At 48.0% G+C, this 18,087-nt stretch overlaps 1 protein-coding gene across 3 annotated transcripts in view; it reads right to left on the bottom strand.

Annotated features, from left to right (window-relative positions):
• Positions 1-3,926: 3,926 nt before the first annotated feature.
• The window catches only part of MAP2K4 (mitogen-activated protein kinase kinase 4), a 101,329-nt gene continuing 87,168 nt past the window's right edge, over positions 3,927-18,087 (bottom strand). For all 3 annotated transcript variants that reach the window (XM_075719466.1, XM_075719467.1, XM_075719469.1), the window contains 4 exons: positions 11,385-11,462; positions 9,763-9,911; positions 6,174-6,219; positions 3,927-4,992 (listed from right to left, as the gene is read on the bottom strand). In XM_075719466.1, the coding sequence (XP_075575581.1) occupies positions 4,879-4,992; positions 6,174-6,219; positions 9,763-9,911; positions 11,385-11,462 (387 nt within the window). In that variant the 3' untranslated portion in view covers positions 3,927-4,878. The remainder of the gene's footprint in view (positions 4,993-6,173; positions 6,220-9,762; positions 9,912-11,384; positions 11,463-18,087) is intronic.

Raw genomic sequence — 18,087 nt, 5'->3', positions numbered from 1 at the left:
GAGGAATTGGTATGAGGTGCCAGCCTGGACCCCTGAGCACAAAGGGAGTGGTCAGTGGCTCAAAGTGTACCTGGAGGCTGGCTCAAACATCTGCTCCTTAGCCTTGGCACTGAGTACAGAAACCAGGGCAGCCTCAGAGCCCATGTGGTGGCACAGAGGAATAAGCCTGAGTTGAGCCATATGGACCTGGTCATGATGCCCATAGAGGACTCCCAGTCCCCGGGTTGAAGAAAGCCATCATACCTCACTCAAGCAAGGACTGTTCGAATTGTCCAAGGGCTCAAAGGAGCAGCAACAGTGGCACTGTGCAGGTGTGGGTCCTGTCTGAGACACTAGCAGCATCTGGGATGTGGTCAGAGGTTTTCCTGTACCACCCTCAGTGGTGAAGTCCAAATGGGCAAGGAAAAGAGTCCACAGAAGGAAAAACTGACCATGAGTTCAATGGGGATGACTGAGAGGAACTGAAATGGCCACAAATACAGTCCCTTCTGCATGCTACACAGTCACAAGGGAAAAGAGAAGAGAGCAGAGCATGGGAATACCCAGTGAAGGGATGTGCAGGTGGACTCACATCCAGCCACCAGCTTCTTTCAGCTCCTTCAGCTGTGCCAGCTTCTTCAAGAACAAATCTCAGGATGCAAAGGCAGGTTCCAGTGCAAAAAGAACAGAATTCCAGAGCAGCTCCAATTCATGAAAAAAGGAGCTGTAAGGTGAGGAGCTGGATCCTCCAGCGTCTGCCCAGTGGGGAAGGACTGTCCCTGGTGTGTGGTCAGATTTTGTCTTCTACCGGGAGATCACCAAATCAGGGATTTTGGATTCTGGCTGAAGAGTGGGGACAGCAGGTGGTCCAAAATATCCCAAGTATTGTGCTGCCAACAGGAACCGTCCAGAAAAATCTTCATGTGGTGGACACACTGAATTTATGCAAACTGACAGACTTCAACCACCGCTAACTTTTCACACTGTTGAGATATATCTCAACACAGCAAGACTGTCTTCCGCTCCATTATCCGCCTTCCCTTCTCTTGACAAAATTCTCACCCTCCACGTAAAGAGGCAATGGGACAGCCAATGCCAGGTTACTCCACCCATTCATAAGTACTTCTGGTCCTGAGCTGTGGCATGATCAATGACCCCTGCCAGTGTGCTCCTGCTCTCCCCTTCACTGAATTGGGCGCTCCTGGGGCAGTCCCATCAAGCCAGTTTGAGCACTACAGACACTCATGGCTGGTGCCTCTCCCTCAACCCTGTCTTCTTTCCCAGTGAGGCTGCTGGGGTCCAGTTCAGCCCACCTGCCTGGACAGTCTCAAGCCTGCCAGGCAGGAAAGACACTTGTTCCAGCACCAGGAGGCTTAGCAGTAGGAATTACCCAGGACTTGGTACTCTTAGATCATCTGGACTTTGCAGACATTGGCTGCTCTTGCAAAAATAAAGCCTGCAAGGCTGTGATCATCAGCTGCCCCCTTTCCCCAGAGTATGGGCATGGCCATCTGTCCTTTTTGCACGGATGAGGTGTCCTGAGCCACCAGAACCTCCCTGTGCAGCAAACAGGGCTCACCTGAGAGGCACCCCATTAGCACAGAGGGATCAGCAGTCTTCCAGAGAAAGAAAATATATCCAGGTGTCCCTACACCTCTTTTTTTTTTTTTTTTTTTTTTAAATTTAGCATAAGCAGTTGTGAAGGCTGCTTTTCTTCTGCACAGCTGCTTCCACCTGGAGGAAGGGCCTGGAAGCCAGGTATTTCAACAGCTTTTAATGAATCTTCCCATTCATGTCTGACCTTACAAAATGAAAATAACAAGGTCACAGTTGCATCCTAGTTTTATTACAACTGACCTGCAGGCAAAAGGATAGAACTATTACATAAACACTCTTATCCATGTATAGTATCTTAAATAGAGGAGGAAGTCAAACCAGGATACCGGATAAAATATTCTGAAGCTCTTTGAAGCAGTTACGTTCTTGAGCTCCATTTTACAGACAATAAGGCAACATCCCTGAACATCAGCTTTTTGATAATTTTTATACATTTTTCTATGGTACAAGAAAAAAAAAAAAACCAGAGTTCACAATGTACAGTTCTTACACTATTTTCACAGCTTCTGAACACTATACACCTTTTTTTTTCTTTTTTAATAAAGATACATTGTAATAAATGGTGCACCATTAATAGTTTATAATAATCTATGTTTAGTACGCTAATCCTGTCCTTCTGTACAGTCACCCATGCCACAGCACCTCAACCCTGACTTTGTCACTGGCAGCTCAAAGCATCGCGCTTCCATTTCCCATCTGTTGAAAGCAAACTGGTTGTGCTGCTAAAGACGAGCTCCAGATGGGGTTGGCAGCAGAGAACGGACCCCAGCCATGTGGAAAGTGCAGAGCAAGGCAGTCATTTGTGTTGGAGGGAAACCAATCTTTGGGAGGATCCATCGCAGTGTTAGCCCTCTGAAAGGTTTTTGGGCTCCCTGTCACTGGGGAGATGTGAATCAGACTTTAACGTCTGAAAGGTGGGGGCAGAGGCAAAGCACCTCTGCATGCATCTATCCTTACTGGCTCTGTCTCTTTAGACCCCCAGCCAGCACCCCACAAGACCTGGCATGCTCGTTACGGGTGGCTGAAGGCTGGCGAGATGAATCACAGCTGCAGAAATTTGCCAAGCCTGAGAAAAGCCAACTTTTCGGAGGCTATGGGGCTGGGGGGAGAATTACTGCTTTAGATACGCTACGTATCTCGGTTCAACTGATCCTTCCATGTGATTAATCAGAGCTGTTGGGAATGACTAGTTACTTCAGAAAGTTCTGCCTTGTCTGTTTTGGGAAGACTTTAGTGACTGCCTCACCCGATGAGCAGCCCTTGAGCAACATAATTCAGGAAGGGCAGGAGGACTGCACCTCCTTGCCCCGCCAGGCACACTGCGCCCCAAGGGATCACATCAGTGTCAGCCTCAGTGCCAGAGGGACCAGCTCTGACAGCCAAGTGGGAGATGCTAAGTGCTGCAAGCCGTACGCAAGGGTGGCACCTCTGTGGCTGAAGAAACACCAGGTGTCCACATGAGCACGGCCTCGGCTCTCTCCTTTCCCAACCAAGCAGCTGGGGCAGGGATGTGCTGGTCTCCAGTGCTCCCACATCAGCCCAGTGCGCACTTGGTAGCATTGGTTTGACGTGGGAAGCCCCTTCCTTCGGAATCCTGCCAGTACTGCTGTGTTTTCACTCCCATTGCGTCTCTAGCTCTCTGCATCCTGGATCCAGTTTTGCCACAGAGCTTTGACAGTAGGTTGCTCTAACAGTGAAGAAGTGCTACCAAGTGCTTAAACTAGACAACTCAAAATGGAAGTCAGAGACCCTGCAGCCTCCATTTTATACCTGGTATTCTACTAAACACCTGAAAACTGCCATGTTTTGGGGGAAAAAAAAATGTATTTTCCGGAAAAGTTAATCTTTGAAAAATATGCTAATTTAAAAAAAACAGACAACTGATGCACTTTTTTGCTCAGCAGTGGGCCAGAAGATGACAGCTTGCCTGGCCTTGCTAGGTCAGCTAAAAGCCCTTAAGGCATTAGACACTCCCTCATCTCCACCTCATCTCTATCTGTACCAAACAGTCTCAGTGAGGTTCGCTCTAGAGTGCAGTAACAAGAGCGATGGAGGGTCACAAAAGAGGTTAAGTATGCCCAGAAGGTGGTGAAGAAGGTCTCCAGCAAGCTAAGCAGAGCATGACATTTGCAGCAGCAGGGCAGGCACAGAGCCCCATTGCAGTGTGGGGACATCCCCACCATCCTGCTTGCAGTGGTGAGAAGAAAGCGCTGAGGTTTGGTCTGGGCAGTGGCAGTACTGCCGGGCTGGTCTCAGGGTCAGTGAAATGGCACTAGCATCAGGGCCGGGGCCAGTGAAGAACATGAGAAACACTGGCTAGAAATCACAGACATTTGTTTGTGGCTCATTAAAACAGCTGCAGACTTTATGAACTGCACTTGTTGAAGTCAAAGCAAAGCCAGCTAGCAGTGAGCACTGTGCAGCTATAAATCAGGTCACAAGCAGGTTAAAATCAATTGAGTAGTTTAATAATTCTTCAGGTCAAAGGTCTTATCTTACCAGGTAACAATTTACAGGACACCTAGTTAAGAGTGAAGAGTGGCTGGCTTGGTAAAAGGAGAAAGAACACATCATGTCCCATCTCTGAATAGTTTAATGTTAGCCTCTTTCAACTCAACATATTTTTGGTAAAGACATATTCACTATATTTAACATGATCTCTCTTTAACAGGAAGTTCAGCTGAGCACACTGTCCCCAGAAAGTACACTGCAACTGTAAAGCAACAGAATTTCATAGCAGTAAATCTATTGCACTTTGTGAAGAATAAAATTCTCCTTTGCCTTTCTAGTTCCAGAAGGCAAAGCATCTCGTTGGTTAAGCAAGTTCTTCTCCCTCCAGGCAGTCTCTTAAAGTTCAGACAGACAACGCCTAACTTTTGTTTGTTGCTTTTTATTATTACTTGAAACAACAATTGGAAGAGTTTTGAGAGAAAAATCTTTCCAGTAGCTGCTGAGAAGTCTCCAAGTTTTGAGTCTAGAAATGAATTTTAGGTGCTATCCAATCACGGTCAACAAATAAATGTACTTATTTCCACATTTCATGAATATGTCCACAAAAGAGCAAGATGAGGTCTCTCTTTGACCAACACTAACACTGTGTGATCAGGTATTACAGGGATGCACTTTATATGTGACAACAGTATACAGACAGGATGGAAATAACACCAATATTATTGCACATGGTGTCTGGGCGAGCATTAAAAACACTGCAATGTGTGATGAAAATTCTTTACAGCTTGTTTTCTCTCAGCCCTTTTTCTAGAGTTTGATGTAGCAGCAATATCAATCGACGTACATTGGAGAGCTGGGAGTTGCTGGCATTTGATCCAGGATTTTACAAACATAGCATGCAACATCCACAGTGCGTTCCTCATACATCAGGATGAAGGGATGTTTCTGGAATCAGATAAAGGAACAACAAGGTTACATTCTCCCTTCTGACACATGCTGGCTACCCCAGGTAAAAGCTTAGCTAATGGATTTGCCTGATGCAAGAACACAGTGCTTGGTAGTGGCTGTAGGACAACAGGACATAGCCTGGCCCATGGCTTTTTCATACAGGGAATCTGTATCATAAATGTGCAGTATGGAGGTGGGACAGGACTCCAGGAATGTCAGGAACTGCTGGGCAGGAGGCAGCAAGGGTGCAGTATTAGCAGCACCTGGCTCCTTTGTAGCATGGACATGTACTGAAATACTTTCAAGAGAGGTTTCATCTTCAGCCTTGTCAGCAATGGAGATAAAGGAGTGACAGGGAGACATGACTTGCAGAGGTCAAACAGGAGATCAGGACCCAAACCCAGTTCTCTTGAACCCTGACCCTCTGCTCTGCCCAGGAGGCCATACTGGCCAGACCCAACTCAGAGCAGCTGGAAAGTAATGACACGGTGACTCTCTGGGCCAGGACACCAGGCAAACTCCTTTTGTATCACACCACCACCATCAGGGACCCAGGGGACGGTTTCACATATCCCCTGAGGGGTGGCTTCCAGATGCCCAGAGCTCCTTGAAGGTGCATGGTTGCCAAGTGTGACTTATCCAACCCAAAAGCATCGCTGCATTCCCTCCTTTAGGACCATCCACCACAGACAGGCTCTGCTGGTGTCTTACTCCAGAGCTACACTCTTTCAGGTCTCACTTTTGCCTGAGCACTCCCAACCTTGTTGTGTGGCCTGTGCGTTGGAGGCATTTACATGTGACAGAGCTGGCCAGCAACTCAACAGGGCTCCTTGCATGGTACCAGAACCTCAAGCAAAGGCAGCATTTTACATGGCACACCCAGCACGCTTCTGCCTGAGCCTGCCCACTTCAGGGATCACTAATCCACTGCAGTGGGGCATTTCCCCCTATGCTTATCGCCTGTGTTTATGTACAGACACTAATGATCTCGGCCATCGCCATGACTGCAGGCCAGAGACAGTGGCATGGAGGTGGTGCTCTTCCTCAGGATGTGGAGCTGAACACCCTGCCTTGATGGCCCGAGAAGACATGGAGAGATCTCAGATGTGCGACCCAGCCCTGCTGTGTGACCGGCAGAGCCGCAACAGCCAGAACAGGCAGCCATGCTTTGCACTCACCAGAAGCTCTTTATACTTTGGCCTTTTGGACTCGTCCTTTGTAAGGCTAAAGAAAGCAGAAAGAGAATTAGGAGAAGGTGGGATTGGGGAAATTGTTAACAGACATTAAATGCAAATTTTTACAGGACATGATGTTGAATCCACTGCTGTCGTGGTGGGACTCACTGCTTTTTGTTTTCTGGAAGAACCATCCTTGTGCTGTGAGTGACCACAGGGACTCCCTCCCTCCCTCCCCACATGGGTGAACAGCAAGTATGGCCACCAACAAATCATGCTGGTGACAGAGCCCAAGGAAGCTGCAAGCAGATCGCCATCCCGACTGCTGCTGCCTCCATATATGGAAATGGGTTTGACTGCAGCATAACCGCAAGGTCTGAGCAGCAGCAACCACCCTGTCCTCCATCCATCGCGAGTGGGGCTCAGAGGCAGAGGATAGCCAGTGCTGCCTGCCAGGGCACAGATGGGCAACACAGGTACCACATCATTGTCTTGGCATGAGCGGTCAGGGGCTGGGCTCGTAGCAGACAGCAGACAGCCAAACCACTCTGCATGGCCAGGTCCGGGCTCCTGGACCCTCCCAGCTCATCCCCAGCGCTAGTGGTACATCCAGCGCTGAGCAGGCCACAGCCGCTGGGAAGGGACAGGAGAGGTGATGTGGCTGCCCACAGGTGGATGGGGGACGGGGAGGCCGGCTGGAAATCGATCCCTCCTGCGGGGCTCCTCTGGCACCTCTACCACCTGCCGGCCACCCTGCCCCAGCGCAGAGAAGGGGGACAGCAGGTGGCAGCAAAGGCCACCAAAGCCCCTACAGCAGGGGGAACCTGGCAGGGGACAGAAGAGGCGATGGGGACCAGAGGCAGAGGGATGCGGCTGTGGGACAGGGCTCGGTGATGGGCAGCACCATCAGCCCCTGCCCTGGGAGCCAGAGCTGCACCACTAGGAAGAGAAAGGGCAGATGTAGCATCTTTCCTAAACAAGGGGAGTTAAGCCTAATTCCCAACAGCTGCATTTCCATCCTCACAGGCTCTGGATGGACCTTTCTCAAGCTCCAGCACTACTACAGTGTGACCTCAAATTATTCGGAGAAGCAGAGGGTAACTCACGCTGAACCGGTGCTGCTCTGTCCTGTGACATGCCTCCAGAGCTGTGCAGGGACAGAGAGGGCAGGAAATCCTGCAGCTGCTGCACAAACATCCTTGCTTCAGGCTTTTGCTACCCAACAGGAATTAATTTTCTGACCTCAGCAAGTTTGGGGGTTCGAATATGCTCCTTGCAATGCCTTTAAGGCAACTAGTCAGAACTTCAGTTCACAGACCGAGTTTTGCTTTGAAATTTCCATGCATGCTTTCATAAAGCAGTCCTAGAAATCATTAATTTCTCTTCCAGCTCAACATGAAGCTACATGTCTGGAGCAGCCATTTGCAGCACCAGGTGCTGTACAGCTCCTTCGCAGGAGCATCTGATCTCCTTCCCAGGCACACCGGACCTCAGGAGCTCTCAGCTCTGCCTGCAAGCACCGCTAGCTCTGCAGCTGCCAGCACAAGGCTCCCAAAAGCCAGACACAGAGCTTGGATACTTTGCAAACTCTGGAGCAGAACGCTGAATCACTGTAAGCAGTTCCAGGAGCAGTGTGACTTCAGATAAGCATCTAACACAGGGAGGTGGGCTGAAAGGGAAAAATGTTCCACCCAGGCATTCACAGCGCTGTTGGGATCCAAAGCAAATTGAAAAGAAAAAAAAAAAAAAAAAAAAAAAAATCCAGAATCCCAGAAACTTTTTAACAATACTGAAAATATCCTTTCCTCACTGATCTATCACAGCGAGCACGCAGCAACACTGCAGGACTCTCTTTCAACATTTTTCCTGACTCTTGAATGCACAAAAATAGAAGATTATTAGATTCACATTTGTAGGGTACTGCCCAGGAGATTTAGGCTATCCCCTAAAAGCGCAGCCTTTTGGAGACTCACCTGCCTGCTCAGTAACACCAAAGATTACTGTTTGCACTTAACTAAAGGTTATGAAGAGAAATATTTATTACAGTGTTGCTATGAAGACATCATAAATATTCCATGCAGAAGTCAGATTATCTACAAAACCAGATTAAACAAAAACCAGAATTAGACTGAAAACTGCCCCATGCTTTATGCATTATGGCTGATCCAGAGCAGCAGGCCCTGGGAAGGGTAAATGGGCTGGAAATACGAATTGACCCAATCAGACCCATGGGCCAAAGATGCTGCTGTTTAGCAGAGATGCCACGCAGGCTCCTCTTTTGGGTGATCTGGAGCCAAACTCACCAATGCATACAGGGCATGACAGTAAGCTCCCTCCCGGCTTTGCAAAGTCTGCAGTGATATGGCATCTCCACAGACAACTATGTGGGAAACAAACTATTGCTTATACTGTACATGGGGAAAGCAACTCTGACTTTCTAACCAAATACTACACCATTTTTGACTGAAAAATGGAAACTTCTTTTGAGCAGCAAACTGTTTTGATGCTCTGTTTTCTGCAGCCCAAAGACAATAACCAGGCCTTCCTTACAGCCATCTGGAAAATGGCACCTGGCCTCCATAATTCATAATTCTGAAAAAGAGTAATATCCAAACACAAAAAACATCTCCAGTGGATGGAAATCCCTGAAACAAAATCTCTTGAAAGTTAAAATTGTCCAGAGCTGAGTCTTCCTGTGTCACAGAGCTTTGAGATGGACACCCCTGTGCTAGGGATGTCCATCACCTGGGTCTGCCCAGGGCAGAAGGCCCCAGAAGACAAACGCAGGTCACACTGATGGATCTCCTGTGTACTTCAGTATTAGGTTAATGAAATTATGTTGACCACCTTTCACATTTTGATAGCAAAATACTTCATCAGAAAATTCACAATCAGCTGTTAACCTAAGCAGGACCACACACACGACAGGCAGATGGATTGCCCCAAGCCCCTCCTGCGCACACACTGCACACTCTCCATCCAAGGCTCACCGTGCTGCAGAGGCCCTGCCCTACAGAAAACCATCTCTAGTCTTGATCTTGACATATGATTGACACAAGACATGAAACCAACAACCAAGCAAACCAGCTGCTACAGGTCCTGACAGTCGCTGTGCTGAGCAGAACTGGGCGTGAAGGCTCCTGGCCTTGCCAGGCAAAAGGCAGGACCAGTACAGATCCTCTGCCCAACCATGAGACAATACTGCCAGGTGTCTCAGCCTTCTGCCTGCAGAAGAAAGGGTAAGCAGCAGGTCTGTCCCAAGACTGTCATACTAAGGAACAGGATGCACAGGCCAGGCCCTTACCTGGTCACACCATGGGTCTTATCATGCACAGACATCCTGAGCACAGACTCTCAGAGGTTTTCTCCTCATCCCTTCCCTGAAGAGCAGTTTCCAAAGGTCTGCCCTTCAGCCCCCACCCAGACAAGACTCCTATCACCTCCAAACCAGTGAAATGCAAAAGGTCCTCACCCTCACGTTGGCACAGGAATGTGAAACTAAGCTAGGAAATGCCTGGCATGCAACCCTTGCCAAATACCTAGCAATGACAAAACAAGCCAACTCCAAGCGCTTTCAGTGGGAAACACTTACCACAAGTTGACAAAGTTGATGAAACTTGGGGAGAACTCCCTTTCCTCTGAGTTACTCAGCTGTGGTGGGTCTCCTTTTACTACTTGTGTCAACTGGTCAAACACACTGTTCCATTTGGGGTAAGGGAATCGCCCTGTGGCCAGCTCATACTGCAGAGAGACAGCAACAGCACCAGGAAGGTTAAACAAGATAAGTTTAATCAGGGTAAGAAAATGTCTGCAAGGACCCTGAACCCCCCAAAAGGAAGACTAAGATGAGGTAGGATGAGAGAAAATGGGCTCAAGCTCCATCAGGGGAGGTTTAGATTGGATATTAGGAAAAATTTCTTCATGGAAAGGGTAGTCAAACATTGGAACAGGCTGCCCAGAGAGGTGGTGGAGTCACCATCCTTGGAAGTGTTGAAAAAATGGGTACACGTGGCACTTTGGGACATGGTTTAGTGGGCGTGGTGGTGTTGGGTTGATGGTTTGACTGATGATCTTAAAGGTCCTTTCCAACCTTAATGATTCCTAGTTTTTACTTCCACTAAAAATAATCCAGCCACCAAGCCAGGAAACATGAAATAGGTACTCTACCCTTAACTGGTTTAGTGATGGACTTGGTAATGTTAAGGTTAATGGTTGGACTGCATGATCTTAAAGGTCTTTTCCAACCTAAATGATTCTATGATTCTATGAGATCCTTCACCCCATTCCCTATATGAAGCTCACTGAGAGAAAAGGAGGGGAAGTTTTACCCAACAGTAAGTTCTGCTGCCTGCATTAGGAGCACCTCCAGATTTAACCTGGCTAGGCCATGCTTTCATGTTGACAATGTCTTCTCTTCCACTGACTATAAAATGAACCAACGCTCTTAATATGGTGTTCAAGAGTAGGAGAGTAAAATCCTCCACTCCCTTCCCAAGCATCCTAACAACCACTAGAGAAAATGGATAATGAGAATCACACAGTCATAGAATATCTCAAGTTGGAAGGGACCCATAAGGATCATCAAGCTCAACTCCCTGCTCCTTACAGGACAACGAAAATGATCATTTTAAAATGCCAGTGGGGAAGACAGAAGCTACTAGTTCATACTTATTGCTTCTGCTTTTTCTGCTACTTCACCACCTTGAGAAGGGAAGGTCTTTTCAGTTTATCAGTGTGTGCACCCAGCAGTGCTGTGGTTAAGCCAGAGAGGAATCAGCAACCAGTATCCAGGATTAACTGAAGTCTTCTGCACAGCCTAAGTACACCAGATGCCAGGGCTGTGAGAGGCTTATTTACACAGGCTAGATGCTCTGTTCTGCACCACCATCCCTTCTCATCTGAGATTTTGAAGACAACATTAATTTATGATCCAACACCTCTTCCCAGCTCACATCTCTTTCTCTGCAAAACATAGGTGCAGCTATGTGTCCTCAGGGATTCAGGAGACCACTCTGCCTTGAAGGTATTTATATTGTTTCTGAGCCAAGGGGTGCCCACTTCAATCACAACACGCAAACACTTCACAGAAGCAGAGCTGGGCTTTGCTTCAAGCATGTGTTTGACACCAACCAACTCCATCACGCTGCAAAGCATACCAAGGCTACCCACCAGGGAAGTACTGCAAAGCAGAGCGTTTAAACCCCACTCACTTACCAATGTAATTCCCAAGCTCCAGACATCTGAGCGGACATCATAGCCTTGCCTGGATGCGCTGGGATCTATCCTTTCAGGCTGAAACAAGAAGAAGGACCAGTCAAACACTGTGCCATGCAGGAATGAATGAGAAGCATCTGCAAACTTAGAAAAAACTCTAAGTTCATCCTGCCAGGCAGAGCCTGGCACAGCTCTAGAGGCAAACTTGTGGCTAGGGCAGACGTCCAACCCCAGCAGAGAAACATCTTAAGGAATCAAACACTGATTTTATGGAGGTATAGTGTAAAAGGTGATCAGTGATTCAGCAGAATCCAATCTTTTTTTTTTTTTTCCCTTTTTTACAAGCAGCTTGAATAATTGTTACTGTCTATTTATTTAGTTTTGTTTAACTTTGGGATCTCTTTAACACCAAATCTTGCTTTCTCTGTTTTTACAGAGAAGTTGTCCCTAGGGAATCATAAGAACTGGAATAAACATCTTCCTATCCACCAACCCAGGGAACTGAGGTTTAGCAGTGTCTATCAGAACTCTTCTTCCCAACCATCTGCTGGTTGCTAAACCTCAGGAGTTATTAAAAACAATGCATTTTAGGAACAGCTCTTTTTTACAAGGTTCGGGGCATCCCTTGAAGGCAACTATGATGTTACAAGGTCTTCAGACATCCAAAAAGTTTTCCACAGAAAACAATATTGAGCCAGACATAGGTGATTTACACCTAAGAGCAAGTTATCCAGAGAGGTGAACCAGCCCAAAACATCTTTATGCTTTGCATGTCATCTTTATGAGAAACCTCGATTCTACCTTTTGTTAAAAATGTAATAATTAAAATGTCAAAAGGAACAGGGTCTCATTCAGTTTTGGCTACAACAATAACAGAGACAACTGAGTTACAATAAAATACTAAATTATCAGGTACAGGAAATACTATGAAAGCCCTGGTTGCTTTGTAAGCTACATTTTAATACAATTTCATGGCAGATGCCAGCTGAAGAGTGCCATGCAATGAACATGGTACAACCTCAACCCTCCAGTGGACCACTGCATGAGAAGATTACCACATTCCCACAATACCTCCCAGGCCCCAAAACCTCATGGCATTTCTGGTTGCTCTGCCATGCTGCCAGCTCTCCTCTTTACAGCCCACCACTTACACACAGCTGCCTCAGCTGTGACTGCTTCCAGACCTCTCCCATTCCCTCAGTCACCAGGATCTTCTCCAACAAGGAAACTTGCCCAGGCCCACCACTCATGCACACCCACATAGAGAAGGGAGAAGAAGTTTCCACTAAGCTTCAGTGGTTCTATGTGTGGCTTCTCCTACAACCTTCTTGTGTCCACTACTCCTCAGTACATGGTATACTGCCTTCCCAGTGCCACTGACATGTTTTATCACCCTTACTTCCAGGTACAGTATCTGCTTTGAAACACGCTGGCTTCAAAGGCCATACCCTGAACATGCTGCCTTTCCCACCCTCCTAGGTCTGCCCTTTGCTTTGCTTTCTTATCCTTTGGTTAGGGCTTCCATTCATCTTAAGCTCATGTATTAGTTATTCCTCTCATGACTTGGATGGATGTTTCAATAATTCTGGTGGGAGGGCATGCAAAATAATAAAATTACTACAATTCAACTCTCTTAAACCTACCATCAGCCCTTCACATGCTCATCTTGTAGCTCAGTCAAAACCAATCACATTTATATTGCAGGTAAACCCATGCTTCTAACTGCTCACAACCCAGCATCCTGCCTTTGCTAGATGAGTTCAGTCTTTCCATACTGGGTACACCATATCAACAGACTACCAAATCAGTTGATAAGGAATAGGCTAATGCTAATATAGGCATCCATTTCTTTAAATATGGGGAACAGAAACGTAATGACAATTTCTCCATAATTTTGTAGCTAACACAGTGGGAAAAGTATGTGAAAACAGCAAAAGGGGTGAGGATCTGAATGGAAAATGTGTATTCCCAGTCCCTCCTACTTGCTTATTTGAGGGGAGGATAGTTTGATAAGCAGTGAACATTCACGATGTGGATGCTCTTGGATGTTTCAGGAGGTTACTGGACATTTCAGTAAGAAGCAAAACACCTCAAGGAGGAGCCTGTGCGTGAGCACTGGCTCACACTCAGGATCAGGAAGGATAAGAGGAGCTCAGACTCATAAAACGAAGCTGTCCTCTGCTCAAAAGTAACACATGGGATAACATCACCTAATGGGTACAAAAAAAGTCAAAATGCTCTCAGTGATACTTGTTTGTGAACATTCCAAAGTATTCATGAGAAAACAAATGGAAAAAGCCAGCAGTAGGAAGGTGGATAGAAGAACGTGACATCAACAACAGACCAGCATTAGATGTGGCACAGCAGGCACCTGCCCTGTCCCCTCATACAGATTACAGGAGATTACAGGCTGAAAAGAAGTTTCCAGGGACTCTCATCAATCACGTTCTTGAGTGATGCTGCATCTACCCTGCCTGTCTCAATGCCATGGGCAGCATGGTGGACCTGCCCCTTCCCAACAGCCTTGTTTGCCTAGGGCCCCCACACAGCCCCTCCAGCATTCCTGGGTCTCAGGCCCCAGAACAGCTGGACTCCATCAGCCCAGGAGCATGCCCAGCACCATGCTGCTATGATTGCAGCCCTGCAACACTAGTTCTGCCTTCCCTCTGTGCAAAGCTCTCATTGCATCCTCTTGCCTCCAACCCCTCCTACCAGGAGCTGGTTGCTCCTCCTGCCTTCTTGGTTCCAGCAGCCAGCAGCAAAATGGGTGTGAAGCACATCAAGCTATTCCCTCCCTGTCCCTCAGGCACAATGCTGTGGCCAGCAGAGTGAGGGAGGGGATTGTCCCCCTCTGCTCTGCTCTGGTGAGACCCTACCTGGAGCAGTGCATCCAGCTCTGGGGTCTCCAGCACATGAAAGATGTGGACCTGTTAGAGCAGGTCCAGAGGAGGGACACCAAAATGATCTGAGGGCTGGAACAACTCTCCTATGAAGAAAGGCTGAAAGAGTTGGCATTATTCATCCTGGAAAAGAGAAGGATCTGGGGACACCTTGTTGTAGCCCTTTAATATGTAAAGGGGACTTATAAGAAAGATAGAAAAAGACTTTTTACCAGGGCCTGTAGTGACAGCACAAGGGGTGATGGTTTTAAACTGAAAGAGGGTAGATTTAGATTGCACATAAGGAAGAAATATTTTATGATGAGGGTGGTGAGACACTTGAACAGGCTGCCCAGAGAAGTTGTCTATGCCCCATCACTGGAAGTGATCAAGGCCAGGTTGGATGGGGCTTTGAGCAACCTGATCTAGTGAGTGGTGGGGGGATGGGGCACTGGACTAGATGATCTTTGAAGGTCCCTTCCAACCCAAACCATTCTGAGGTTGTATGGTTCTATGATTCCATCAATGCTATCTGTCCTGCAGGCCACTATGGACCACTGCCCCACAGTGAGGCAGCTCTCCGGGGGCATGGCTGCTATCCATGCCAGGCCACAATTATTTTGGCAACAGAAGATGGATTCCACAGCTGGCACATACCTTCCCACTATGAAAATCAGAGTCACTTCGCAGGAACAAGGACTACCCTGTGACAAAAGACTGTCTTTTCAGTCCCACACACACCACCGTGGGGCACTCCGCCCACATGACAGATGCTGGTGTGTGGGAATAGGGTTTGGTGGCCTGGCCCTGCATGCTGCTGGGGATACATCACAATGTCTAGAGGCTGCCACCAGGGACCAGCCAGCACAAGGCCACACAAAATTATGGGGATGCTGGCCTTGCCAGTGCCAGGACTCCCACACCACAGACCCATAGGGATGTGCCACAGCAGAGTAGAGCAGTTCACAGACTGCAGAAGAAGGACTTGCCTTCCATGCAGCACAGTGAATTACAGGACTGCATGGACAGCAGGTATTTTGGGCAAGCCGTGAAACACTAAAAAGCTGTGCATTACAGGGACTGGTGAGGTAAGTGGCACTGGCGAGACCACGCAGGGGCAGCCTGCCACCGCTACAGTGCAGAGCGCAGACGGAGCAACAGGGACTTGGCCCTAGACCGTGGTGGCACGGTTAAAGGGAAAGCAGATTGGACCAAAATAAATCCTGTCTAAATACAGAGCAGAAAGAATCCTGGGAATTTTCCATGTAGATGACATGGGAGCAATTAACACCAACAAAGGAAGAGTCAGCACTTCACACTCTGGGGACCTGGAATGAGGGCTGCAGACAAAGCCCTAGCTTGTGCCAGGTGTCCTTCTAATGCCAAGCGCAAGTGAGGAAAGGAAATGGCTGAGATGGAGACCCGCCACTGGATGTGCTGATGGTGCGAAGAGGCAGGGTATGAATGACACAAAGAAGGGTGCAGGCTGCCACAGGGCTTCTCTCTATTTCAGTGTCCACCTAAGCACCAACATCTTGACTGAAAAACAAGCAGAGGTGGTCAGCCCTGATCCTCCCTCTCCTCCAAACCCCCAGCTAAGCAAACACAAGTAATTCAGGGTGTGACACAAGGACAGATGCACACATGACTCCCTGCAGTCTTCAGCTGTTTCATGTTGCTAAAGAGCAAAGAAGCATTTCGGGGAAAACCCAATTCTTGAAGCTCAGATCTGGATTTTCACTGGTTATATAATCAGGGAATTGTATCCCACAGGCACTGCAAATTCAAAACTGCCTACATGGCATTAAAATGTACATAAAAAACTCTTATTTGCTACTTAGGCCAATGCATCCCTAAACTAAAAGAAAATAAAAGGTTACAAGGAGCAAAGAACGACCACAAAGAGCTAAATTTTTGCAATACGATCTACATGATGCAAACTCTGTCCAACCATGGGAACAGACGGATGCGAGATGGAAGCTGCCAGCCTCTGCTGGAAACTATCTTCTCGTACTAAAAAAAGTGTGAAATTAAGGCCAGGGACCTCCCTGGCTTTGGCCGATGGTGGGAGCAAGGTAAAGCACTGCACATCTGGAAGGAGGGCTGTGCGGGCTGCAGCTGCAGCGTAATCTGCACCAAATTCAGCTGCAAACCACACAGTGAACTATGAACCAGGATAGCCAGAGTGAATAGACCTTCACTGCTCTGACACAAACTGGATACGAGTCTTCACGCAAACACCACAGCTCCCTTGCATGCTATTCTGCTGCTGTGTTAACCAAAATACCACATGTGCATTTGTTTAGGGATGCTCAAGACAAAAATGCTGTATCCCCTGTGGTGGTGACCCCATTACCATGGCTTCCTCATTTGGATGACGGTGCCCTGCAAGGGGCTTGGCAAGTGCTTGCAGAGAGAAGCATCTATCACTGCTCTCAGGGCCAAATCCAAACCGAAGCCACAGCAAGGAGCGAAGCGATGTCTCTGAACAGCTGCCTGCAGGGTTGTATAACAGCAATGGAAACCATCTTTAGGACCATAAATAACTACATTGGGAAATTCTTCTGCTGTTCAGTAAAGGAAAATGTTGTCATTGACTTCTTGCATTGCTGTATTTCTCAAGAATATTCCTACAAGGAAAAGCAAGTTGTTCTTCCTTCAGGGCTCTCCCCAGAACAGGCCTCTCGCACACTCAACCGGAGCACAGAGCAATGGCTAGCATTAGTGTCACAGCACAGCCCAGGCTGGGAGGCAAGCGATGGGCAAAAAGCAGGGCAGGCGAGGAGGCACTGACTCACTTGGCTCTCGGACCTGCTTATCCTATCTCCTCCTCCTTCAGAGTGCAAGGATGCTGTGTGCAGCTCCCTTGCATCCGCTCGCTAAGACCTCCAAACGTTTGATTCCTGCGAGCCCCTTCCCTGACTTCTCTACAGGGCTGGGCTGGCAGTCGGTCCCTGTAAGGCTGAGGAAGAGCCTGACCACTCACCTCCCCAGGAGATGCTTAGCACCAGCCCTGTGGACATGACCACCATCTCTCAGAAAAGAGGCAGTCCTGCTCTGTGAGGTGACTGTCCTCAGGGGGACTCGCCATGCTGGTTCTTGAGCAGACCTCAGATGCCCAAGATGCAGCTTTACAGCAGCTGCTGGAGCTCCAAACAGATGTTTACATCCATCCACTCCTCCTGGCCAGTGTTACTGCTCAGCTCTACAGCAAGTTTGGGAGGCTCTCCCTTAGCTGACACCGATCTCCCTTAGATGACAGCAATCTCCCTTTTGTGACACCAAATTCTTCTACTGGCTGCTAAAAAGGTGAGGTGTCTAACTTCATGGGGATCTCAATTTTTATGTGCAGTGAAGCCTAATAAGCTTTCTGGATCTCCTCCTGGGCACGTAGGAGCTCACAGAAGGTGACCTCAGTGCTGCAAAACCTCAGTATAAGAGCACAGATGTGACTCATTCACACGAGCAAGTGAGGCACCACAGTCACACTGCGCTGGGTAAAGTCTTTTCTAAGAAAAGACTCTCCTCTCCACTCCACTACGAGGTGACAAATGAAAAAGCTATTAACACCTTGTTTTCTCTGGGCCTGTATCGCAGCGCCAATCACTACAGGGGTCATGCAGCATCCTATGCAGCAGCCTACCCTGGTTGCAGGAGGAGATACGGCTCCTCAGCCAGGGTGTGACGCAGCAGAGCAAAGGGGACACAGCGTGATGGGTGGAAGAGCTGACATGGAAGTGGAGAACATGAGTTCTTCTGTCTTTGCTGGCTAGGTGGACCTGTTGCTTCCTCCGGCTCCTCAGGCTACCATCTCTAGGATAGCA

This window comes from Pelecanus crispus, chromosome 12 (genome assembly GCF_030463565.1).
Source record: "Pelecanus crispus isolate bPelCri1 chromosome 12, bPelCri1.pri, whole genome shotgun sequence".
In the NCBI taxonomy this organism is placed as follows: domain Eukaryota; kingdom Metazoa; phylum Chordata; class Aves; order Pelecaniformes; family Pelecanidae; genus Pelecanus; species Pelecanus crispus.
Note: the sequence above shows the minus strand (reverse complement) of the source record. Positions and strands in the feature narration are given on the sequence as shown.